At 47.4% G+C, this 19290-nt stretch overlaps 2 protein-coding genes and 1 pseudogene across 2 annotated transcripts in view; 1 reads left to right on the top strand and 2 right to left on the bottom strand.

The window, feature by feature from the left end:
• The window catches only part of LOC8040254 (solute carrier organic anion transporter family member 5A1), a 667105-nt gene that overhangs the window by 287121 nt on the left and 360694 nt on the right, over positions 1 to 19290 (bottom strand). The gene's annotated exons all lie outside the window — the stretch shown is intronic.
• Positions 3232 to 4289, top strand: LOC121836782 (annotated as a pseudogene).
• Positions 6568 to 19290, bottom strand: part of LOC8051547 (glutathione S-transferase omega-1-like) — a 29226-nt gene continuing 16503 nt past the window's right edge. Inside the window, exons 4-5 of the mRNA XM_002435619.5 lie at positions 11078 to 11204; positions 6568 to 6806 (exon numbers count right to left, since the gene is read on the bottom strand). Of these exons, the coding sequence (XP_002435664.4) occupies positions 6568 to 6806; positions 11078 to 11204 (366 nt within the window). The remainder of the gene's footprint in view (positions 6807 to 11077; positions 11205 to 19290) is intronic.

Genomic DNA, 19290 nt, shown 5'->3' with positions numbered 1-19290 from the left:
ATCATGCGTTTTCTCCTCTTATTCCCTTTGTTGCCCCATCATCTCTGGTGCAGGGAATGGAACGTTCGCTCGCTGCGTCACGCCAGGAGCAGGTATTAGCTGCGCGAGTCGTGCCCGGGAACGTCGAAATGATAATTGCGTCTTTCGATGGGCCCGCCGACCAACGGCGGATGCTAGCGAACGCCTTGTCCCAACACGCAGCTATGTTTACCGAGAGACCGGGGCTTACGACTGTTTTACAACATAAGATAGATACAGGAGAGGCCAGGCCGTGGGGGTGTAATCCTAGACCACTAAGCCTACATAAACGGGCCCTCCTAGACGCGGCTCTCGACGAGATGCTGGACACAGGGGCGGTGCGGCCATCGCAGAGTCCCTGGGCGTTTCCAGTAGTTTTGGCGCCAAAGAAAGACGGCACCGCGCGCCTTTGCGTTGATTACCGAAGACTTAATGAGGTCACTAGAAGGGACGCGTATCCTTTTCCCTCTATTGAGTCTATAATGTATTCGCTTGGAGGCGCGAGGGTTTTCACCACGCTGGATTGTAGCAGGGGCTTTCTCCAGATCCAGGTGGCGCCAGACGATGTCCAAAAGACGGCGTTCACCTGTTACAGGGGGTTATTTGAGTTTACGCGTCTTCCGTTTGGGTTGTCGAACTCGCCGTCGAGTTTCCAACGGCTCATGGACATCGTGCTGGGCGATGCGAAATTTAACTTCGCCATGGCCTACATGGATGACGTTGTGGTATTCTCCAAGTCGTTCAAAGAGCACCTAACTCATCTCGAGATCGTCTTAAGGCGAATGAGTGAGGCCGGTCTAACGATTAATCCAAAAAAGGTGCAACTGGCCGCCTCAAAGGTAAATCTTTTGGGCTTTGTCGTAGACAATGGTACCTTGAAGCCGAACGATGAGAAATTGAGGGCCATTCTCGATTATCCACCACCGCACGATGTAAAGAGCCTTCAAAGGTTTCTGGGGATGGTTGGCTTTTACCGGCAGTTCATCCCGATGTGCGCGGAGCTGGCGCGGCCATTGAATTTGCTGCTCCGGAAAGGCTCGAGGTGGGTCTGGGGTCCAGAGCAGGGTGCTGCCTTCTCGTCTCTCGCGAGGGCAATAGCAAGCACCGCTAGCCTTCGGTTACCAGATCTTAATCGGCATTTTGTTGTGCAGACAGATGCGAGCGACTACGGTGTCGGAGCAGTATTGCTACAGGAGCACGATGGACAGTTGCGCCCTGTGGCATTCGCTAGTCGAACGCTCACACCGTCGGAACGCAATTACAGCGTGACGGAAAAGGAGGGGTTGGCCGTCATGTTTGCTCTGAAGAAGTTCGACCTCTATTTAGACGGTACGACTTTCGTTATTCAGACTGATCACGCAGCACTTACCTGGATTCAGAGGCTAAAAGAGCCCGCGGGAAGGCTGGCCCGCTGGGTACTAACCTTGCAGCGCTACTCGTACACGGTTGAGTACCGAAAGGGATCGACCAACAAGGTCGCGGATGCGCTCTCTCGGGCGCCCCAGGATGGTGGTTGGGAGGAGGTGACGCAACCAGAGTGTAACGAGAAGCGCGGGAAGAACAGGAGAATGTCTCCGGATGCAGGGGTGAGGTCCCTCACGGACGGTTGGGAGGAGGCGAAGCAACCGGCACTCGTAGCAGCCTTAGCGCGCGGCACGAAGGAGCAAAGGATCGTCGCTTGGGGTGAAGTGGTCAGCAAGGAAGAGCTTGTCGAGGCCCAGAAAGCAGATGGTTTTTGCCAGCGGGTGTTGGGTAAACTGGCTGAAATTGCGGTAGACACCGGGAAGGCTGGCGGTCGAGTTAATGATCAATTTGATTCATATCTGCTGGGCGAAGACGGCTTATTGCTTCGCTACATCCCAACGATCGATGAAGGGGAGAGTAATGAGTCTCCCTTCAGGGTGGTGATTCCCAGGAAGCTACGGAAGAGGTTTATCGGGTACTTCCACGACTCGGCTCTGGCAGGTCATGGCAGTGGCAGCAAGACTTTTCATAAGTTATGCCGCGCCGCGACCTGGCCGGGGATGAGGCAAGACGCACTCCGATACGCCCGCAGCTGTCCAGCCTGCCAGAAAGCGAAGCCCAGAGGGGGCAAGCCTCCGGGCTTGATGCAGTCGGTGGAGAGTCACTACCCGTGGGAGATCGTCGCTTGCGACATCATCGGCCCACTGCCGAGAAGTCCGCGGGGAAACCAGTACCTCTTGGTTATTACCGATCATTTCTCAAAGTGGGCAGAGCTGTACCCACTGAGGAAGCTGGTTTCAGAGCGGATCTGGGAAAAGTTACTGGATACTTTCCTACGCTTCGGCACACCCAGGTGTCTCATTAGTGATAACGCTAGTTATTTTACTAGTAAAGTGTTCGTGGACTCCTGCTTGGCGCTGAACATAAAGCACAAGAGGACAACACCGTACCATCCCCAAGCCAATATCACTGAGCGTGTGAATCGGAATATCAAAAGCATGCTGATCGCGCTAACGGAGAGACACCGAGACTGGGATGAGCACATCGCTGAGATGGGTTTTGCCATCCGGAATACTGTGAACAGATCGACTGGTTTCACGCCAGCGTTTCTGAACCTGGGTAAAGAGATCCCGTCTCCGCTGGAGAACGAGTTACGGAGCAACCAAGGAACACCAGGACGCCCGCTCTCTAGGTATGCGGAACAGCTAACGAACCGCTTGTCTGGGGCGCTGCACGATGCTAGAGAGAATCTTGATGCCGCAAGGATCGAGCAAGCGGCGCAGTATGACAGGAGCCATAGGCACTTGGAATTCAAGGTTGGTGACTTGGTCCTGAGAAGAACCCACCCTCTGAGTAACGCAGCTGGCGGTTTCGCCGCATCGCTTGCTCACAGATGGGAAGGGCCCTATGAGGTAAAGACGCGAATGTCACGGCTTACTTATAAACTCACTCGGTGTGATACAAATGAGGAGTCGGGTCCAGTTCACATCGCGGACTTGAAGGGGTATTACCGTCGCGATGGGGAACATAGTGAATGAAAACTACCGCCGCCGCCACATTCGGCCACAGAAAGTGATGATTTTCCGGTGTCTGACAGTGTTCTTTCTACACAGGATGCCTCCTTGGAGAAACCGCCCCAGGGGGCCACACCCAGGAGGCCCACCGGACGGGCCAGGCCCCGGGGCGGCTGGACCCCAGTGGTCCGGTCGACCAATCCCTCGGGGCGGCCGCCCAGGGAGGCGTCAACACCGGGGATGGCCGAACGGCGGAGCGGGCCAGCGCCGCCCGGGCTCCGCAGGTACCGCGAGCCCGGCAGCCGGCAGGCCTTCGCGGCACGGGGCAGGGCCGTCCGCAGCAACATCGCGGCACCAGGCAGGGCCGTCCGCGACGGAGCCCCCGCACCACGGAGCGGGTCCGTCTACGACCGGGGGACCTGCCTGGAGTCGGCCCCCCTGCCACACCGTGGCCACGTGGACGGCGTGGGAGGAAGGAGGGGCGGTCCACTTCGTTTCCCGCCGGCGTTGGAAGCATCAACCCAGACCAACGCCTGGCCAGCCCGACCACCAAGTCCCACTCCCGTTCCGTGGCCACACGCAGCCGGCGGCGCCACGGGTCTTGGGAGCGCCTGACACCTGCTGGCTGTGCGGGGTCCCCATAATACATCTGGAAACCCACGAAGCAGGTCGACTCCATGCTGACCTGCTGGAGGCACAGCCCCTCCCGGACCACGTGGCGGCAGCGGTCCAGACCCTGAGGGCAAGCCGCCCGGACCTCCTGGCTCCCGCTGCCTTGGCCTCCGTTCAACCAGCCCGGCCTCCCGAAAACCGTGCCACCGCACCGGCTCCCGCAGCCGCGGCCATCGAACCCGCCACCACGACGGCCCCCACAACACCGGCCGCCACCACATCCTGCGGGCCAAGTCATCGGGCCAGTGTCGTGTACCAGCCCCCTCCGTCCCCCTCGACTTCCGACGACGCCATCATGGCCGAGGTAGAACAACTCCTCGGCCAAAACCAGTGAGCACCCGGGGCCCCCCCCGAAGACCGGGCCTTGAGGGGGGGGAAGTGTGGGAAGCCGAGGAGGACGACGGCGCGCGAGGGGGCAGGAGCGGTGGCCGGCGGCCCGGTGCGCGTGACAGGAGGGCACGTGAGATTCCGCCAGGCACTGGGGCAAGACACGGACGAGGACTGCAACGGCAAGGCACAGCGACCAGCCGAAACAGTAAAGTGATTTGAATTCATTCTTGCTCGTGTGACTTCTTGGGAGGGCGGACCAGGCAGGGACCGATTGGGCAGCAGTATAGTAGAGCGACCCACACCCTTAAACTCGAATGCATTGACTCCATCGGTGCAAAATTTCAGCCCTAGACAAGGCGAACGAAAAAAAACAACAGACATGCACACATTCGGACTGAGTGTTGCCTTCCTCAAGTTCACGGTAAAGGTTGTTACAAAAGAGTATTAATTGTTCAGCCGTCAAATCCTCCTCTACACGCACTCTAAAAGTATCTATATCCTGATATTTAGTCTCGTTCTCGCAGTATCCCTGTCCTGGCCTTAAAGGGATACTACAACAAAATTTTGGTGCTCATTTTTGGTTTATGTATGTTCAAAGGAGCAGTATCACATCGAACATATCAATATCTTGATTAAAAAGTCTCGAAAAGGAATTTTAAAACGAATTAAACGATTAGCAAAGAGCACCTGGTGGATGTCGCTAACGCCTCGCTTGTAATGCCCGTCTAGGAACCTTGACAGCTAGTGACGGTGAGTGTCTCGCCTCCGGCCACGACGAGAGAGGACGGGAAGGAGGAACTCCCTGCTTCCCGAGAGTGCCTTTTGTGTGTCGCTATTGTCTCCCTACAAGATTATAGAAGATTAACCCGTCGCTCAAAATTGGTACAAAAGCAGCCGCTTCGGTGGCTGGAACGACTAGGCCATCTTCTCGACGTCAGCCTCGCCGTAGCTTTGCTCGTCCCGAGACGACCTACGTCACGATTGCGTTGGATATCACGTGGTCTCCACTGGGCCTTCTCCGAGCGCTTGGCAGAGTGGGCCATTTATAACGAAAAATACAGCCACCAGGCTCAAAATACAACCGTGCGACTGTCATTTACGGATATTGTAGATCATATTCAACCTATTTTTGAACCCGACGGGAATATTTCAAATTTCGTTGAAGTATCCCTTTAAGAGACACTGAGCTCCCTTTAGAATTGGCATATACTTCGTCTAGCAATTGTAGGGTGACCACCTTCCTGCTAGCGAAATGCGGGACAAGCGGGGCAGGGGGGGGGGGGGGGGGGGGTTAGAGGAAGTTTATTAACACACACACCACGAACCGAGGCTGTTAACAGATTTAATATCCGGTGCTGTTTATACACCTACAAATTGTACAGCAGCAATTAAGTTCAAATAATTTTCACTTCCAGTGACACATTTTTAATGCTAAATACGTATGTTATTAAATGTGTCGAAGCTGAAAACATAAAAATCGGTTGCAGCAGAACTTAATGTATTAAATGGAAATAAGACACCGTAAATATTTTTCAAATTATTGTTTCCTGTCAACGCTTACTTTTATCAACATGGTCCTACATAAATTTTTAAGATTATGTCCTTTTCAACTTTTGTGAGTTGCAGGCTTTTTGCTTTGTGTGACTGGCTTCACCGAAGAAAAAAAAAGATGCCAGAGCAACCCTTTCAAATTGAAGCAGCAATTTGAAAATAATTACAATAATTGTATTTAAACTTTTGGCGAACAATTTTTTCTTACAATATTTTCCTACCAAAGGGAGAGGCACAACGGCGCATGCGCGTCGGATCTCCTGCAAGAACGACGGTCGCTTCCCGCAATTCTTGTGTAGAAAATGGCGTACCATTGCGATTCGCACGATAACCAGCGACCTCAGCGCTTTTCCGTGCCCCGTTGCTCGGCAGCACCATGAGTTGCAGAGTGAATTTTACGACAGTGTGAAATGCGGGACATTTTGAAGATTCGGGAATTTCTCGCGGGACGTGGGACACGAGCCCTCGATGAGGGACAGTCCCGCGAGTCGCGGGACGGGTGGTCACCCTAAGCAATTGTCATCTTTTTTACAGTTTACAGGCTGACTTAGTTTGCATACCCATACTTCATATCTTCCAGTCTTCTGCTTTAAGTTTCTTAAATTCGGGCTTTAACCTTGCGCTTTCCACTTTTTTCCGCCTTCTTCTTTTCTACGTCCTTTCCACGCTTTGCGTTCTCTCAACCAGACAAAAAGGCTGAATGAGGCTTCCCTTCGCAGTTTTAGGAGAGTTGAACGCTAGGGGGATACATTTTTGGAGAAAACGAGGGTTGTACGTAGGTAGTTAACTGTTTTTGTCTTATCCGCTACGCTACTATAGCCGAAAAAATTGATATTAGTGTTTTATTGCACTTTCTTTGTCATGTATCGAAACTCCTCATGTACAAAATTGAGACGTCCGCAAAAAGAGCCACCCACACCTCTCTGATGCCTGTTAAATTACCCAAGAGTAAGTAAGAGCTCGATTAAAAATATATCGAAATGCACCACCTGGACATCATCAAATGCCTGTCTCGAAATTATAGCCCCACATCGGGATCAGCGTTTCCAGCCAGGGAGGACTTTATGTATTTTACGAAATTATCTTCGGGCGGAAGGGCGCCAGAAGCGCCATCTTTCTTCATCGCCTCCATCCACCTGACGACCAGTGGGGACTCTTGAGCGGTTGGCAGCTTCAAATCGGGGAAGACAGTTGAAATTGCAATCGCCCTTGCGAAGAACGGCCAGATCATGTAGTCAGAAAATCCGGGTTTTTCTCCTAAAAGTAAACAAGGAAAGAAAAATAGCAGAAGATCTAAACTACTACGGTCAACTAATTATTCCTTATGGTTCTAGTTCTTTGTTTGTGATGGAACACACACATTTATAAAATTATAAAGTACTTATATTATGGTGAGTTTTAGTGTTCATGTTCATTTTTTTCTCGCCACTGCTTTGTACCTGACTGGGACTAAGGACCAGTGAAGCTGCTTAGTCAGTTTTATTCGTCAGCTCCCGCCATCAAGCTATTTTTTCTTTAATTAGCCCTTTCTTGGGGCGAGTGGGCGAAATCGTCGGGATTGATAACCTATCTATTCAAAGGGTCTAGCAGCGAAGTATAATATATATAGTATTTCCGCAGCACTCGCAGCGCTGTGTTGGAGTAAAAGAGGCCACAGGTAGGATACGCAGTTGGAAACAAGTGTAATTAACCGCGCTGATGACACTTCTTTCTATACCATTGTGACGTTTCAGAATGGCATTGGACGCGTAAAAGAAACGAAAAAAACAACAAGTAGGTGTATTTATGAATGAAATGCTCCCGCGCTTAATTCGCAGGAAAACAAATAATTAACATTTATCGCAGACTCGGCACTAAATGATTCAGCAGTATCGTTTTGTGTAGAGTATTTAGCGTGAAATAATCTGTATAACGTCTTTATTACTGTTGAATCTTCTCTTAGGTCAATGGCATTATAATTAAACACTTGTTTGAGTAGGGTGAATATACCCCTAAGCTAGATGGTGCTCTCTGGACTTTCAGTGTGATTGGCGTGTTATATGCACGGTAAAAGTGCAATGACCCCTAAAATACGAGAACAAAAACATTCGAAAGAGGGCCGATTTCTCCTGGCTATTGTATACTAAATCAGTTTCGTCACTTCGTTTTCGTGAGGCACATTAAGCGGAGCGTCATAAAGTTATACAATACATATATATTTTTTTTGAAGGCACAAAATTTACGATACGTTGCTGTCACGTTATTGCCTGTCTGGAACAATAAACAACAAGATCGCTAGTTTAAAAGTATTGTCTGGAACTGAAACGTAAAAAAAAAAACTAGTATTCCTAACCTGCAAATTGAAAGAAATTAAATATCTGCCAACGCGCTGCAAAGTGGTTTGCATATTTCAAGATCTGCCATTCGGTCTTGACATAGCAGTGCTCCCAATAATTACTTTTTGATATTAGAAACCATGCTTATGTAATATCTTAACATGTTCATAGCAAAAAAACAAACAAAACAAGAGTCTGTCCTTTTCATTTTTTCCTTCGGCTTTGTGCGCAGAGCACCATAGCACCTCTTGATCAAGACATTATGAGAGAAAAAACTGTAAGGCTTGTCAAGCAAGAATGAAGATGGTGGCAGGCTGACTAACGATGACTTCTATAATATTACAAAAGGGGAATGTAGAAGATTATCTATCCAGGTGGTTCATTTTCTGAAGACTCGAGCAAACATGCATTTGCAATCTATCAAATGACTTCACAGATTTCAGCAATACAACTTTCAAGCATTTATGGAGCGCTAACAGGGATATGTCAGTTATAGACATGTACAGAAAGCGGCAGTCGGAGCCGGTTCAGTGGTGTTCAGGCCAAGGCAACACAAAACCAATGCGGTTAAAAAAAATTACAGGAGGAGACTTCAGACTTGTTACGTAAAGCATTACTACACGCAGCGCATTCCTACAAGCAGCGCGCCCCGGTGTCCTCCGACGAGGCCGGCCGCGCGGTGCGACATTGCTGCACGCAGTACCTGTTGGAACATTACTTTCAGCCTTATCCCATTCTCTTGTGGTCTTCTAAATGTTTACACAATTCTGCTCCTCCTCTACACTGCTGCTGTCAGTGCTATCCGCTGTCCCCCTCTGCACAAGCTGGGAGAAAGCCTCTTCGATTGTCCGCCTAGTAATCTCGTGCCTCTTCAAGCTCTACTCTTTTCCCCTCTTGTGTGATCAGTATGTGTTAAGAACCCACTGTCTTTCTCCCCTTCGCTTTAATGTGATCCCAAAACTTTTTTTTGCAGCATTCCTATCTTTCTTTTAATTTATTATCCATCATCCACTGCACTTCTGCACTCTTGCCCTCCCAACTTTGGCCCGAATTAAAGCTGATGTCCCCTTTTCCACTCTTGGAAGTTATCCCATTTTGATGCTACTTCAGCTGGCAAGGCTTCTCTTTTCTCTGCCCACCTATGCTCCCTAGATGCCTCTTGGCTCCGTAATATGGCTGCTTTGACCTCCTTATCCCATCAGCTTTTTGGTTTCTTTGTTCGTTTTTGTTTTCCTCTTTGTTTAATTCGATGCTGCTCTAATGTTTCCTTTTTTTAATATGTTTGAAATAAATCCTTATACATCCACTTTCTATTTGGTTGTTTCAATACGATGTTCTCAATACTTTTAGAGACTTTTTTTGTATTTAATCTTCACTTAGTTTCGGCTTACCCGCTCGTTCCTGAGCTTGTTGGTCTAGTTTGAATGTGCCAAATTTAATCTTAATTTGTTTATGTCACTCTATAAGTTTTTTTGTACATTCCTTATTAACGTATTTCCATACTTCCTAGCCTGTCATACAGTGTGTGGCACACGAGGCAGTCGTCTATTGTTGAGTGTGAGTTGTTTCGTTCCCACGTTATTTTGCCGTCGCATTTTACTTGTGCATTAACTAACACTAGGTCCAGGGCATCACAGCAATCTTCTAGGAACTTTCCGGTTGTATCTGTGAATCCGTCAAACTCTTCTTAGTGGGCATTCATGTCTCCTATGGTAATTATTTCCTCACTAAAGCCAATTTATCTGATGTCCCTCGATATACATGTAAAGTGTTCTGGATTTTATACCTTTGAGCCATTTCCTGTTCTCAGGTATGCAAACCCCACAAGTGTGTTCAGACCTGGTACCCTACCTTTCAGCCATAAGTGTTCTCTGCAGCTTTCCTTCTCTCTTTCCCAGCCCTGTCCTTGAACTAACAGGACTAGACCTCCGCCTTCGCGTTAACCTCCCCCCCCCCCCTCCCCCCGGTTGCACCCCATCCAGGAGTAGCCTGGCATGTACGGTGGCTCCTCTTCTTCTCTAAAGTAAGTTTCGCTACTCCCTACACCGTGAAATTTTCAGCCTTTAATTGTTCACCCATCTCCTCCCACTACATTCTCTTTCTACTTCCCTGCGTGCTTTTGAAGCCTATATTAAGGCGATTTTTTATCTTATTTCTACGGGGCTTCCTCCTGCTCTCCCCCTGCTACTCTTGCGGTACCCACGCTCAGGAGCTTACCCCGTCCCTGGAACCGATATGTCTACACCGGTGCCATCAGGCTCTGTGAGTCCCCAAAAATCTACGACATGAGGCCCAATCTTATCCCCTATCGTGCTACCTATGGCTCCACTGTAGTGGATGCCCCGTGCAAAAGGATCGGAGCGAGCCTCACACACCACCCTGTTTACTTCCAATACGCCGTACTGAGGTCGTTGGCTCATCCCCCTAATCACCCTGTTTGCTTCCACCACTCGCTCCTCTGTCTGAAAAGACTTTCCCAGACCTCTGGGATAGTGCATATTTGCACCTGGATCCTCTCAGAGACCACCGTCAGCTAACACACGCGTACCCCAACCTCAATGTGTCTGCCGAGCTTCTGGATCATTCCCTTTCGCCTAGCACTAAACCGGACCAGCTCATATTGCCACTTAGTGTACAGTTTAAAGATAGTGGTATTCGGCGGCAGGCGTACTTTTATAGAGAAGACGTACTGCGCTCGTTAAATGTCTTATGTACAGTGGAGACATCATGCATATACGGTATATGCATGATGTCTCCACTGTACATGGTCGTCCGCAGAGGATAAGTGTGCACCCCCCTGGAAAAAGTTCTGCGGACGCCCATGCATATATCCGATGGTGTCTGGCATGGAGGTAGGAAGCTTCCGGAGACACCAGAGGTGAGGCCAGAAGTGTGAAGGGACAAGCTCCCGACGATGACCAAAACCAAGAGACGCTATTGAACGAAAAGGAGAGCGGACTTGGCGCCAAAAGTTGTTTTGGTCACTCTCGGAGCCCGTCTCTAGATTTTGGCCGTAGTTGGGGGTGTGTCACTCGACACTTCTGGCTTCACCCCTGGTGGTCTTATGTCGCCTCCAGAAGCTTCCTATTCCATGGTGCCTGGTGTCTCCGTTGTCCGCTTCCCTCTGTCTGAACATACACGAAACGCAATTATTTTATTTATAATGTAATAGAGGGCGTCAAAAAATGTGCCTCATATTCTTAAATAACGTACCTGAGAGGAAGAGAGTTCTTCTTGCCTTCAGTTCTTCTTCGTGAAACTGCACACCTTGCTTAAACTTGTCCCAGAGCTCAACTTTCTTATCCACGTCCCTATGAACCCGGACCACTGGTCTAAGTGCCTAGATAAACAATGATTCAGTAAATGTGGGTGATAAAGTAAATTAAAATTGGTAGCTGTAATCGATGGGTTGGTGATGATCATTGCTATCGACTTAGTCTTTTTATTAAGGGCATTAAGTAACAGGTTGAGGTTACATTGTAGAAATCTATTTCTGAACCCTCTTAGCTGAAATTAATTCTACTCTGTATTAAAATCCTACCCTTTAGCCTACGCTCCTTTGTTTCGCCTATACTCCTTTGTTGGCTACTTAATACTATACTGCCGGGTGCCGGATCCATGTGAACACATCAGAAGAAGATATTTTCAACCTGTCAGATGTGAATCGGGTGTTTTGAATTAGCTTGTCTGAAAATTTATTATAATTACAAAATATGCGTGTAGTATACTCACCGTAGTTTGGGAAAAATAAGTCATCTCAATTTAGCTTGTAAATTTATTTCTGACGTGAATGAACTCAGTAAAAAAAAAGGTATAAGATGGTTTATTTTAGACAAAACGATGACATCAACTTACAGTTCGAGAAATCTCGATATATTATATTTTTGTATTAGAAGATATCTTATTGATACGTGAATGTAAATGTGTGAAGGACGGGGAAGGGGAGAAGCAGTTGTTTCATGACGTTACTTGTAGAAATTGAACATGTAGAAATCGGAGTGTTCTTGATATCAACTTATACTTAAACATGTGTTACGAATAATAAATCCAGATGTTAGTCACTCTAAGGCGTGACTGGCTACTTTATTACCATCGAAGAAAATATTTTCGACGTAGAAACTAAACACTTCAGACTTATAGATGGAGCTATACACCTCAGCGTATTCCCCCCCCCCCCCCCCTCCTTTCCCTAAAACGGAAAATAATATGAATCTGTCTAAAGCTGAAGTCACACCGCCCCCAGACCCCATACCACTCAGCCCGCAGACACCGCCCAAGCATCGCCCGCCCCGCGAACAACGGCCTTGCCACACAAGCCAAACAAGAAGTAACCTCCGGAAACATAAGTCCGCTCGAGCGACGCGACTGGACTGCCGCACACGAAGCAAAAACGTCCCGCGCCCCGCACGATAGATACGCAGTGCGACTCCAGCTTTAAACTGGAAATGATCCTTGAATTATAACACGCACCGGTTGTAAACATCAATACGGGCATACATTGACACATAGGAGAAAACACTAAACGAACAGCACTTATGTTCTTGGTATGAAGTGTCACTTCGAGTTTTACCAACTGTCACCAATTCGTTCACACGTACACATATATTGTCATATTGACTAGTTGCACAACAAAGTTCAATCATATTAAATCAAAAGTTAGGATTTGTCTATCCATGGCCCTAGTAATTTACTAACGGTGAATGGCCTTTTATCCAGGATAGTAAACCGTACTTTTAGTTTGGACCGATTGCGATCGTAGCGAGGGCAGTTCATACAAATATGTTTGATAGTTTCCACACCCTCACCGGAAGAACATTCTGAATCATCGATTCCAATAATTTTATAGCGACATTCTCTCGTGAAAGCAACATTCAGTCGTAGGCGATGCAGTATTGTTTGAAATTTTCTCGGTTTATCACTTGGGAAACGAAACCGTAACTCTAAATCCAACACGAAGAGACAGGAAGAGAGTAGACTGCCCTCCTGCCTCATGAAACTATATGTCAACTGCAATTTTTTTAGAATGGTGTGCAATTAAAAAAAAATTATTTCTAATTTGAAAAAAAAAAAAAAATTCCCTAAGTGCTTTCCAATGCCTGTGCACTGTGCGGTTAGTTTGTCTGCCTCCATGTTTCTTGATATTCCGCTGTTTCCTGGTATCCACCGCAGCTTTAATGAATGACCATTGCTTACGGCCCGATCAATCATATTGCCACGTGCGCAGCTGGGCAAGTAAGCAGCGCGCCCGTGGCCTAACGGTTATCTTGCTTGCCTCCCACGCGAAAAGCCGAGGTTCGATGCCTGTCCGCGGATACACCCTTTACTTGTTTCTCTAATGTCGCGTTTTGGTAAATTCGATAACCCTGTCACTTATTCGGGGTTAGAATGTTCTGCGCAAGCCCACTCGTCTACATAGGGCTCCGCGTGGCGAGCCGGAGTCAATCTCGCCCCAGCGTTCGATCCTGGTGATTCGCCGCGATCGACGCCTGCGACGCTAGTCTTTATCTATTTTCTTTTTGGCACAAGTTCTCCCCATTAAACGTTTAGTTACCTTGAGTTATCCGTCGCCTTATCATTTGTAACACGTGACAATATCAGCTAGCTGGTAGACCAATGCATACGTCGAATTTCTAGAGTTCATCAACGAAAGAGCACCGAGGGCTGCTTTGGAATCCGTGCAAATAACGCACCGATTTTGGTATTATACTCCACTGACGCAAAACTTGTATAAAGTTCTGTAGTAGTAGAGGACGTTCTGAGGGACAAACAAATACATTTCTTCATTGGCATTGATGGTATTTCAAAAGCTGAGGTTGATCCCTCATTTGAGCCGCCTCGGTGGCTCCGAGGCGAGGGCGCCGGCCTACGAATCTGCATGTGGCGGGTTCGAATACCGGCCGAGGTGCCCGCAATCTGACGGAGGCTTATTGCGGAGAAGGCGCCGTGGTAACCGAGTTTCCGGTTGCACGTCGAAAGATCCCCAGGTGGTCGAGGTCCCCAGGTGGTCGAAATCAATCCTCAGTCCTCCGCTGGGGCGTGCCAGATGCCCGTCGTTGGTTTGGCACGTAAAACTCCCTCATTTTTTGTAGAACCATCCATGTATACATGAATGCGGTCTCTTCAATAATTATGCAAGTATAGAATTGCTCGCCTCATCAGCAAGGATAACCAGCTGGCGCTGATCTTTTGCGTCTGAGGATCTGATGGCCGTCTCCAGGGAGTTGAGGCGGTTTTGAAGTTGTGCTGCGTCTTGTAGTTTTGGATGTTTCGGGCAGGCCAAGACCATGTGGTAGATTGGTGCCTTGGTCCTGGTGACATTTGGGGCATGTGGGTGAGGGGTAGAGCTGGGGGTGAAGCAGGTTGAGCCTGGATGGCGATGGATAAGTGTTGGTTTGAAGCAGGCGACACCTGACCTGTTCCCCTTTGTCAAGCGTTTGATGAGGTGGTGGTAAAGTGCGCCGTTGCTCCGGATAGTAAGTGGTGATCTTCTCGTAGGTGCTGAGTTGGGTGGGTGGGTCCGGTTGGCTGATCTGGGTGTTCGTCCCCTGAAACCATGACACGGGTGTCAGCTTGTTCGCGCGCCAAGTTTCGGGCATTACCCCTCCCTTCGGTGCGTTGCCAGAACCGTTTCCCCTGCCATTGCTTTCCAGTTTTCTTTAATCCGCTCGCTGTTCTGCACTTCAAGATGAGTTGTTTTATACATTGAAGATTTAGAAATGAGTAGCGACCCAAGCAGCACGTTGTGAATGGGCCATCGCTGGCAAGTGTACTATGGCCAACCAGATTTTCGATGGCCCAAGCTCGGCCAAAGTGCTCGGCAATAGAAGTGTTTTCGTCCTCGTCTGGTGACTTGCCATTCACTTTATGCCAGTCGCTGGCCATTCACTTTAGGCCAGTGACTGGCCATTCAGTTTAGGCCAGTGACTGGCCATTCACCTTTGTCCAGTGGCTGGCCATTCACTTTAGGTCAGAGACTGCCATTCACCTTTGGCCAGTGACTGGCCATTCACATTTGGCCAGTGACTAGCCTTTCACTTTAGGCCAGTGACCTGCCATTCACCTTTGGCCAGTCACTTTCGGCCAGCCACTGGCCACTCTGGCCGAAAGTGGCTGTAGTTTTACACTTAATACATAATTTATCACAGACTGCCTCAGTGTTCCTCAGAAGACTGTCAAGAGTTTCGGGAGGTCATGTTTTATAACTCAACCCCAGAAACTCTTACATAGTAATGACACGCGAAGCTGCTGCAAGGCTGCTCAATATGTAATGGACTTTTTGAGTACTAAGTCTTACGACGCTGGTTGCGACCACCATTCCAGTCGTCGTAGGTTCAGGGATGGTATGTTGTCCCACCATTAAGATCCCCCGGTAGTGCAGCAGTAAAAAAAAATAAAAAGAAGTAACTTTAGGTAAAGGGACAGTGCAACAATAGAGAGCTTTATTAGATCGTTCCGATACCTCCGATAGTCCCGATAATGATACCATGCATGCGCAAGGGAGGCGGTGGCGGAGTATCGGGTATCGTTATCGGAGTCATGGGAGCGATCTACTAAAACTCTCTACTGTTCAGTTACAATATTTTTCACTTTACACAAGCTTACTGGCACTAATGGGAAAGAGAAGCCTTGAGTACACAGTAAAGGTTTTTACACACTTAAGGGTGTAAATCAGTTTGTCCCTGGGCTAACACCCTTATGGCGTTCAGGCAAGCACCCTTCACAAAGGGTGCTTGCTAACACTCTTGGTGAAGGGTGCTTGGCATGAAATGGGCACCTGCTGGGGTGGCCCAGTGGATGCTGGGCCACCCCAGCCAATCTGGCGCCGGGAGAGTATAATGCGACGTTTCGGTTATGTGGAGTTCAAGGTCACATGACGCTCTCTCGACGCTGGATTGGCTGGTAGCGTCCGCCGCGCTCGGACGAAGGGTGAAATGAAGTATAGACCCCAGTATACATTTCATTGGAATGTGTCCAATACACATATCAGAACTTGTAAATTGTACGAAAATCATATATGCTACTGCATATTCCTATATTATTATTATGTGATTTACAGCTTATCATGTTTACTGAACACGTTTACACTTTTTTCACTTAGAGGGATTGCCACATCAACACATACGAGGCACGTGATAAAGAAATAATGAGTCACACTAAACACAACTCACTTCATGAAGAAGTAATACAAAAGAGCTCCTTGCAAGCCACATCCTAACCCCGTGGGCACTTGGGAAGTGTTACGGCACCCCCCTTTCTCGAACTCTGAGTGAGCAAGCAGTGGCCCCAAGCATCGCACTGCACGGCTGCACCATTGTGAACATCATGGTCTGCCACAAACGAAGCATGTAAACCTTTCCTGTTTGGAAATCAAGTGACCTGTTTTGTTTGTCTCAGAGGATTGCAGGCAACACGCTTCGCTTATCGCTTGTCTCCTACGCGCATCTGTTTACTAATTGGTAGCAGGGTAGAGGGGGGTGGTTTAGCCCTTGACTGAACCACAGCAGTATTTCATTATGACATCAATTAGAATGTGTTAAATTGAACATTTATTGAACATTGAGAAATGAAAAATACAATGTATGCCATTCCATGAAATGAAGAATGCTATCTGCAAACATGTAATGAAAAATATTACAGAATGAACTTGCACTCTAGGGCAAAAAAGCAAACCTTTCATAGAAGACGCTATCCTTTTGCTCACGTACAAAGAAAATTATAAAGTTCTGGAAGACGACTATGGATAAGGAACTCGTACAGCTAAATTCTAAGCACCTCGTCTACAGGAGGTCAGCATTAGTTATCGCAGAAAGTGCCCAACATTTAAATAAATAAAAAGAAAACATGCCTCCATAAAACCTTCTATCATTCGTTCTGGAAGCAAAATAAAAATTAACCTGATAATACTGCCGAGAAAAGTGGATTATACACTTTTAAAACGGCTCACAAAACATCTCTTCAACCACATACCTTTCTGCAAACTTCGTTCAAAAATTTAATTACGACTGTCCTTGGATTGGTGTCGCTCAAGCCAAGGAAAATCCTCTCCAGAGCAACCAGTGTGTTGGAGGCCTTGCATTCGTACTGGATGCTGAAAAGCCAATATGCTGCCAACAACCATGCACAGCCCCTCTTCTGCATTAAAAACGGAGAACAAGCGCTCACGATCCTCAACAAGGTGAAGAAAGTCTGCATCGTCCAGCTCTTGCTTGTTGTAGAGGACATGTTGCCGGTGGGGTGTTCTCGTCTTGCGTTAGGTAAAAGGATAAAACAAAACATATTTTAATGTAGACGGCCAAAACATGTTTGCTCTTGTCAACTGCTATTATTCACTGCAGTTAAGGCCATGAACATCAGCCTCCACACAGGCATACAGTGCTTATGTTGGAACAAGTAACCGGCGTCTGTAGCAATGTAAAACGAATGAAGTATTACAATCGGGGCAACATCACAACATGCAAGCATTGCGATGTAATTTTAGGGGCACTTGTGAGTATCTCTATTTCTGTACCGAAATGCATTTCCGAAATCTATTTGTGTTTCAGTAGTGAAATACTTTTGCGATGTATTATGATACGCTGCTAGACTTATGTATCTTGTTACATTTATTGTTAGAAATGAGCTGACAGGTTTGGAGATAAAAAAAAGCCACTGAAAAATCCGACGCATCACTGGTTTATTTTGGCAATGAGTGATTTTTTGCTTTGCTCTCACTTTTAACTTCTACAGCGGCCGGTTTTCTTTCTGCTGACAGCAGTCTTCCTGTGTACATTTGAGGTTATTGTATGTGTAAGAGGCCACCAACAAATGCACAGATGAGAAACAATATGTCTAAAAGAAGGCAAAAAGCAGGGACGTTTGGGCAGACACGTTTTGTCAGGCGGTGTCATCGGTCGCCAGCGTTCATTGGGTGCGATAATGGGTTCTTTTCGGTATCAGCGAACATAGCCAAGGGAAGTCAAGTTGCAAAAAAAAAAAAAAAAGGGACAAACACCGACAGAAGGCGGGGAGCTTCGGTGCTACAATCTATGTTTGCCACAGACGCACCCTTCTCACCTCGCCACCCTGCATTTATGACCCGTATAGGGCTGCCGACTGACCATAACGGTACAGGCTGATATTTGTCCCTTGGCCAATATTAATTTTGTTTGCCTCCACCTCTACACTGAAAAACCCAAAGATAAAGGTTACAGAAAACAGCCAACATAAAAATGTTTCGCATGCAGCTGTAGAAATTAATCTTCAAGAGCTACATTTTAAGTACAGTCGCCGGCCATATGAACTCTCCCGTCCAAACACCAACCGGTGCAGCAAAAATCCAGCATGCAGCGTGTCGAGGTTGACGGCTGCGATTTTTAACAATGGAGGGGGTGATTACACATTAAAAGGTGCTCGTGATAATATATTTCTACAGCTATCTATGATACATTGTTGCGTTTGCACCTCAATGCACCCCTCGAATCCGTGACAGACAAAAGTGTTCCGACAAAATCTACAATGAGCTGTCTGCGTCAAGAGAAGAGCAATCTCGGTGGCCCAAAAGGTAACCTGCGGCTGCTGGATGACTTTATGTAAACGGACCCAGAATTCACGGGCTTGGAGAGAGGTGCAGAAACTATGTGACATTCAACTGTAAAGTTAATAAGCTCAAATTATTATCCATTTTAAGCCAAAATCTATGATTCGCACATGCCAATTATTTTCACAATAAAGCCAAAGGCGAACCAAGTAGTAGTCCGTTGATTTATTGCCGAATAGAATACACTTTGAGTACCAAACTGGATGCTTTGCTTATGTTTGGAAGGTTGCAATGACAAATGCAATACTTAATTATGTGAAAAGCAAAGTTTTGTAACAATTATGTGCATGATTACATTCTACAAGTCGTTTCACGTGCATACACTCTGCACAGCATTCTATTTGAAAGCTAACAAAATTAAAAAAAAAGGCCGTGAGAGTTCTGTCGATGTCTTCACTGCGTGTTCGTGGGACTCGGCGGACATTAGTAAAGGGGATAACTGTCACAGTACGTTGACTAATTGACCAAAATCTGTTAGCTTTGTAATTCATGGCTTTATGGACCATGTTGCAACTGGAGTGTTAAAAGCCAGTCAATATTAAAGGCTATCCCTATTTAAACCATTCACAAAAAGCCGCTTGAAGGTATTCATTGTCCAACTTTTGCGTTTTTAATGTCGGATGCAAAAACCGTGCTCAGCTTGAGCTCAAGTTTTCGTGCCGTTAATAATGGGCAGAAGAGTCCCCTAGTCATACCGGGTACGCCGTCACTATCTCGACAGTGTGTCCTTGACGGAAGCATCGGCGTCATACTTCCAAGATAGTGAAGGTGCGTCCGAAACAACCAGGTCCGCACGACATCCTGAGGCGTTCTGAGCGCAAGATTTTGGAATTGGGCGACGAAAAGGCAG

This window comes from Ixodes scapularis, unplaced genomic scaffold (assembly GCF_016920785.2).
Source record: "Ixodes scapularis isolate PalLabHiFi unplaced genomic scaffold, ASM1692078v2 PGA_scaffold2__306_contigs__length_199485367, whole genome shotgun sequence".
NCBI lineage: Eukaryota > Metazoa > Arthropoda > Arachnida > Ixodida > Ixodidae > Ixodes > Ixodes scapularis.
Note: the sequence above shows the minus strand (reverse complement) of the source record. Positions and strands in the feature narration are given on the sequence as shown.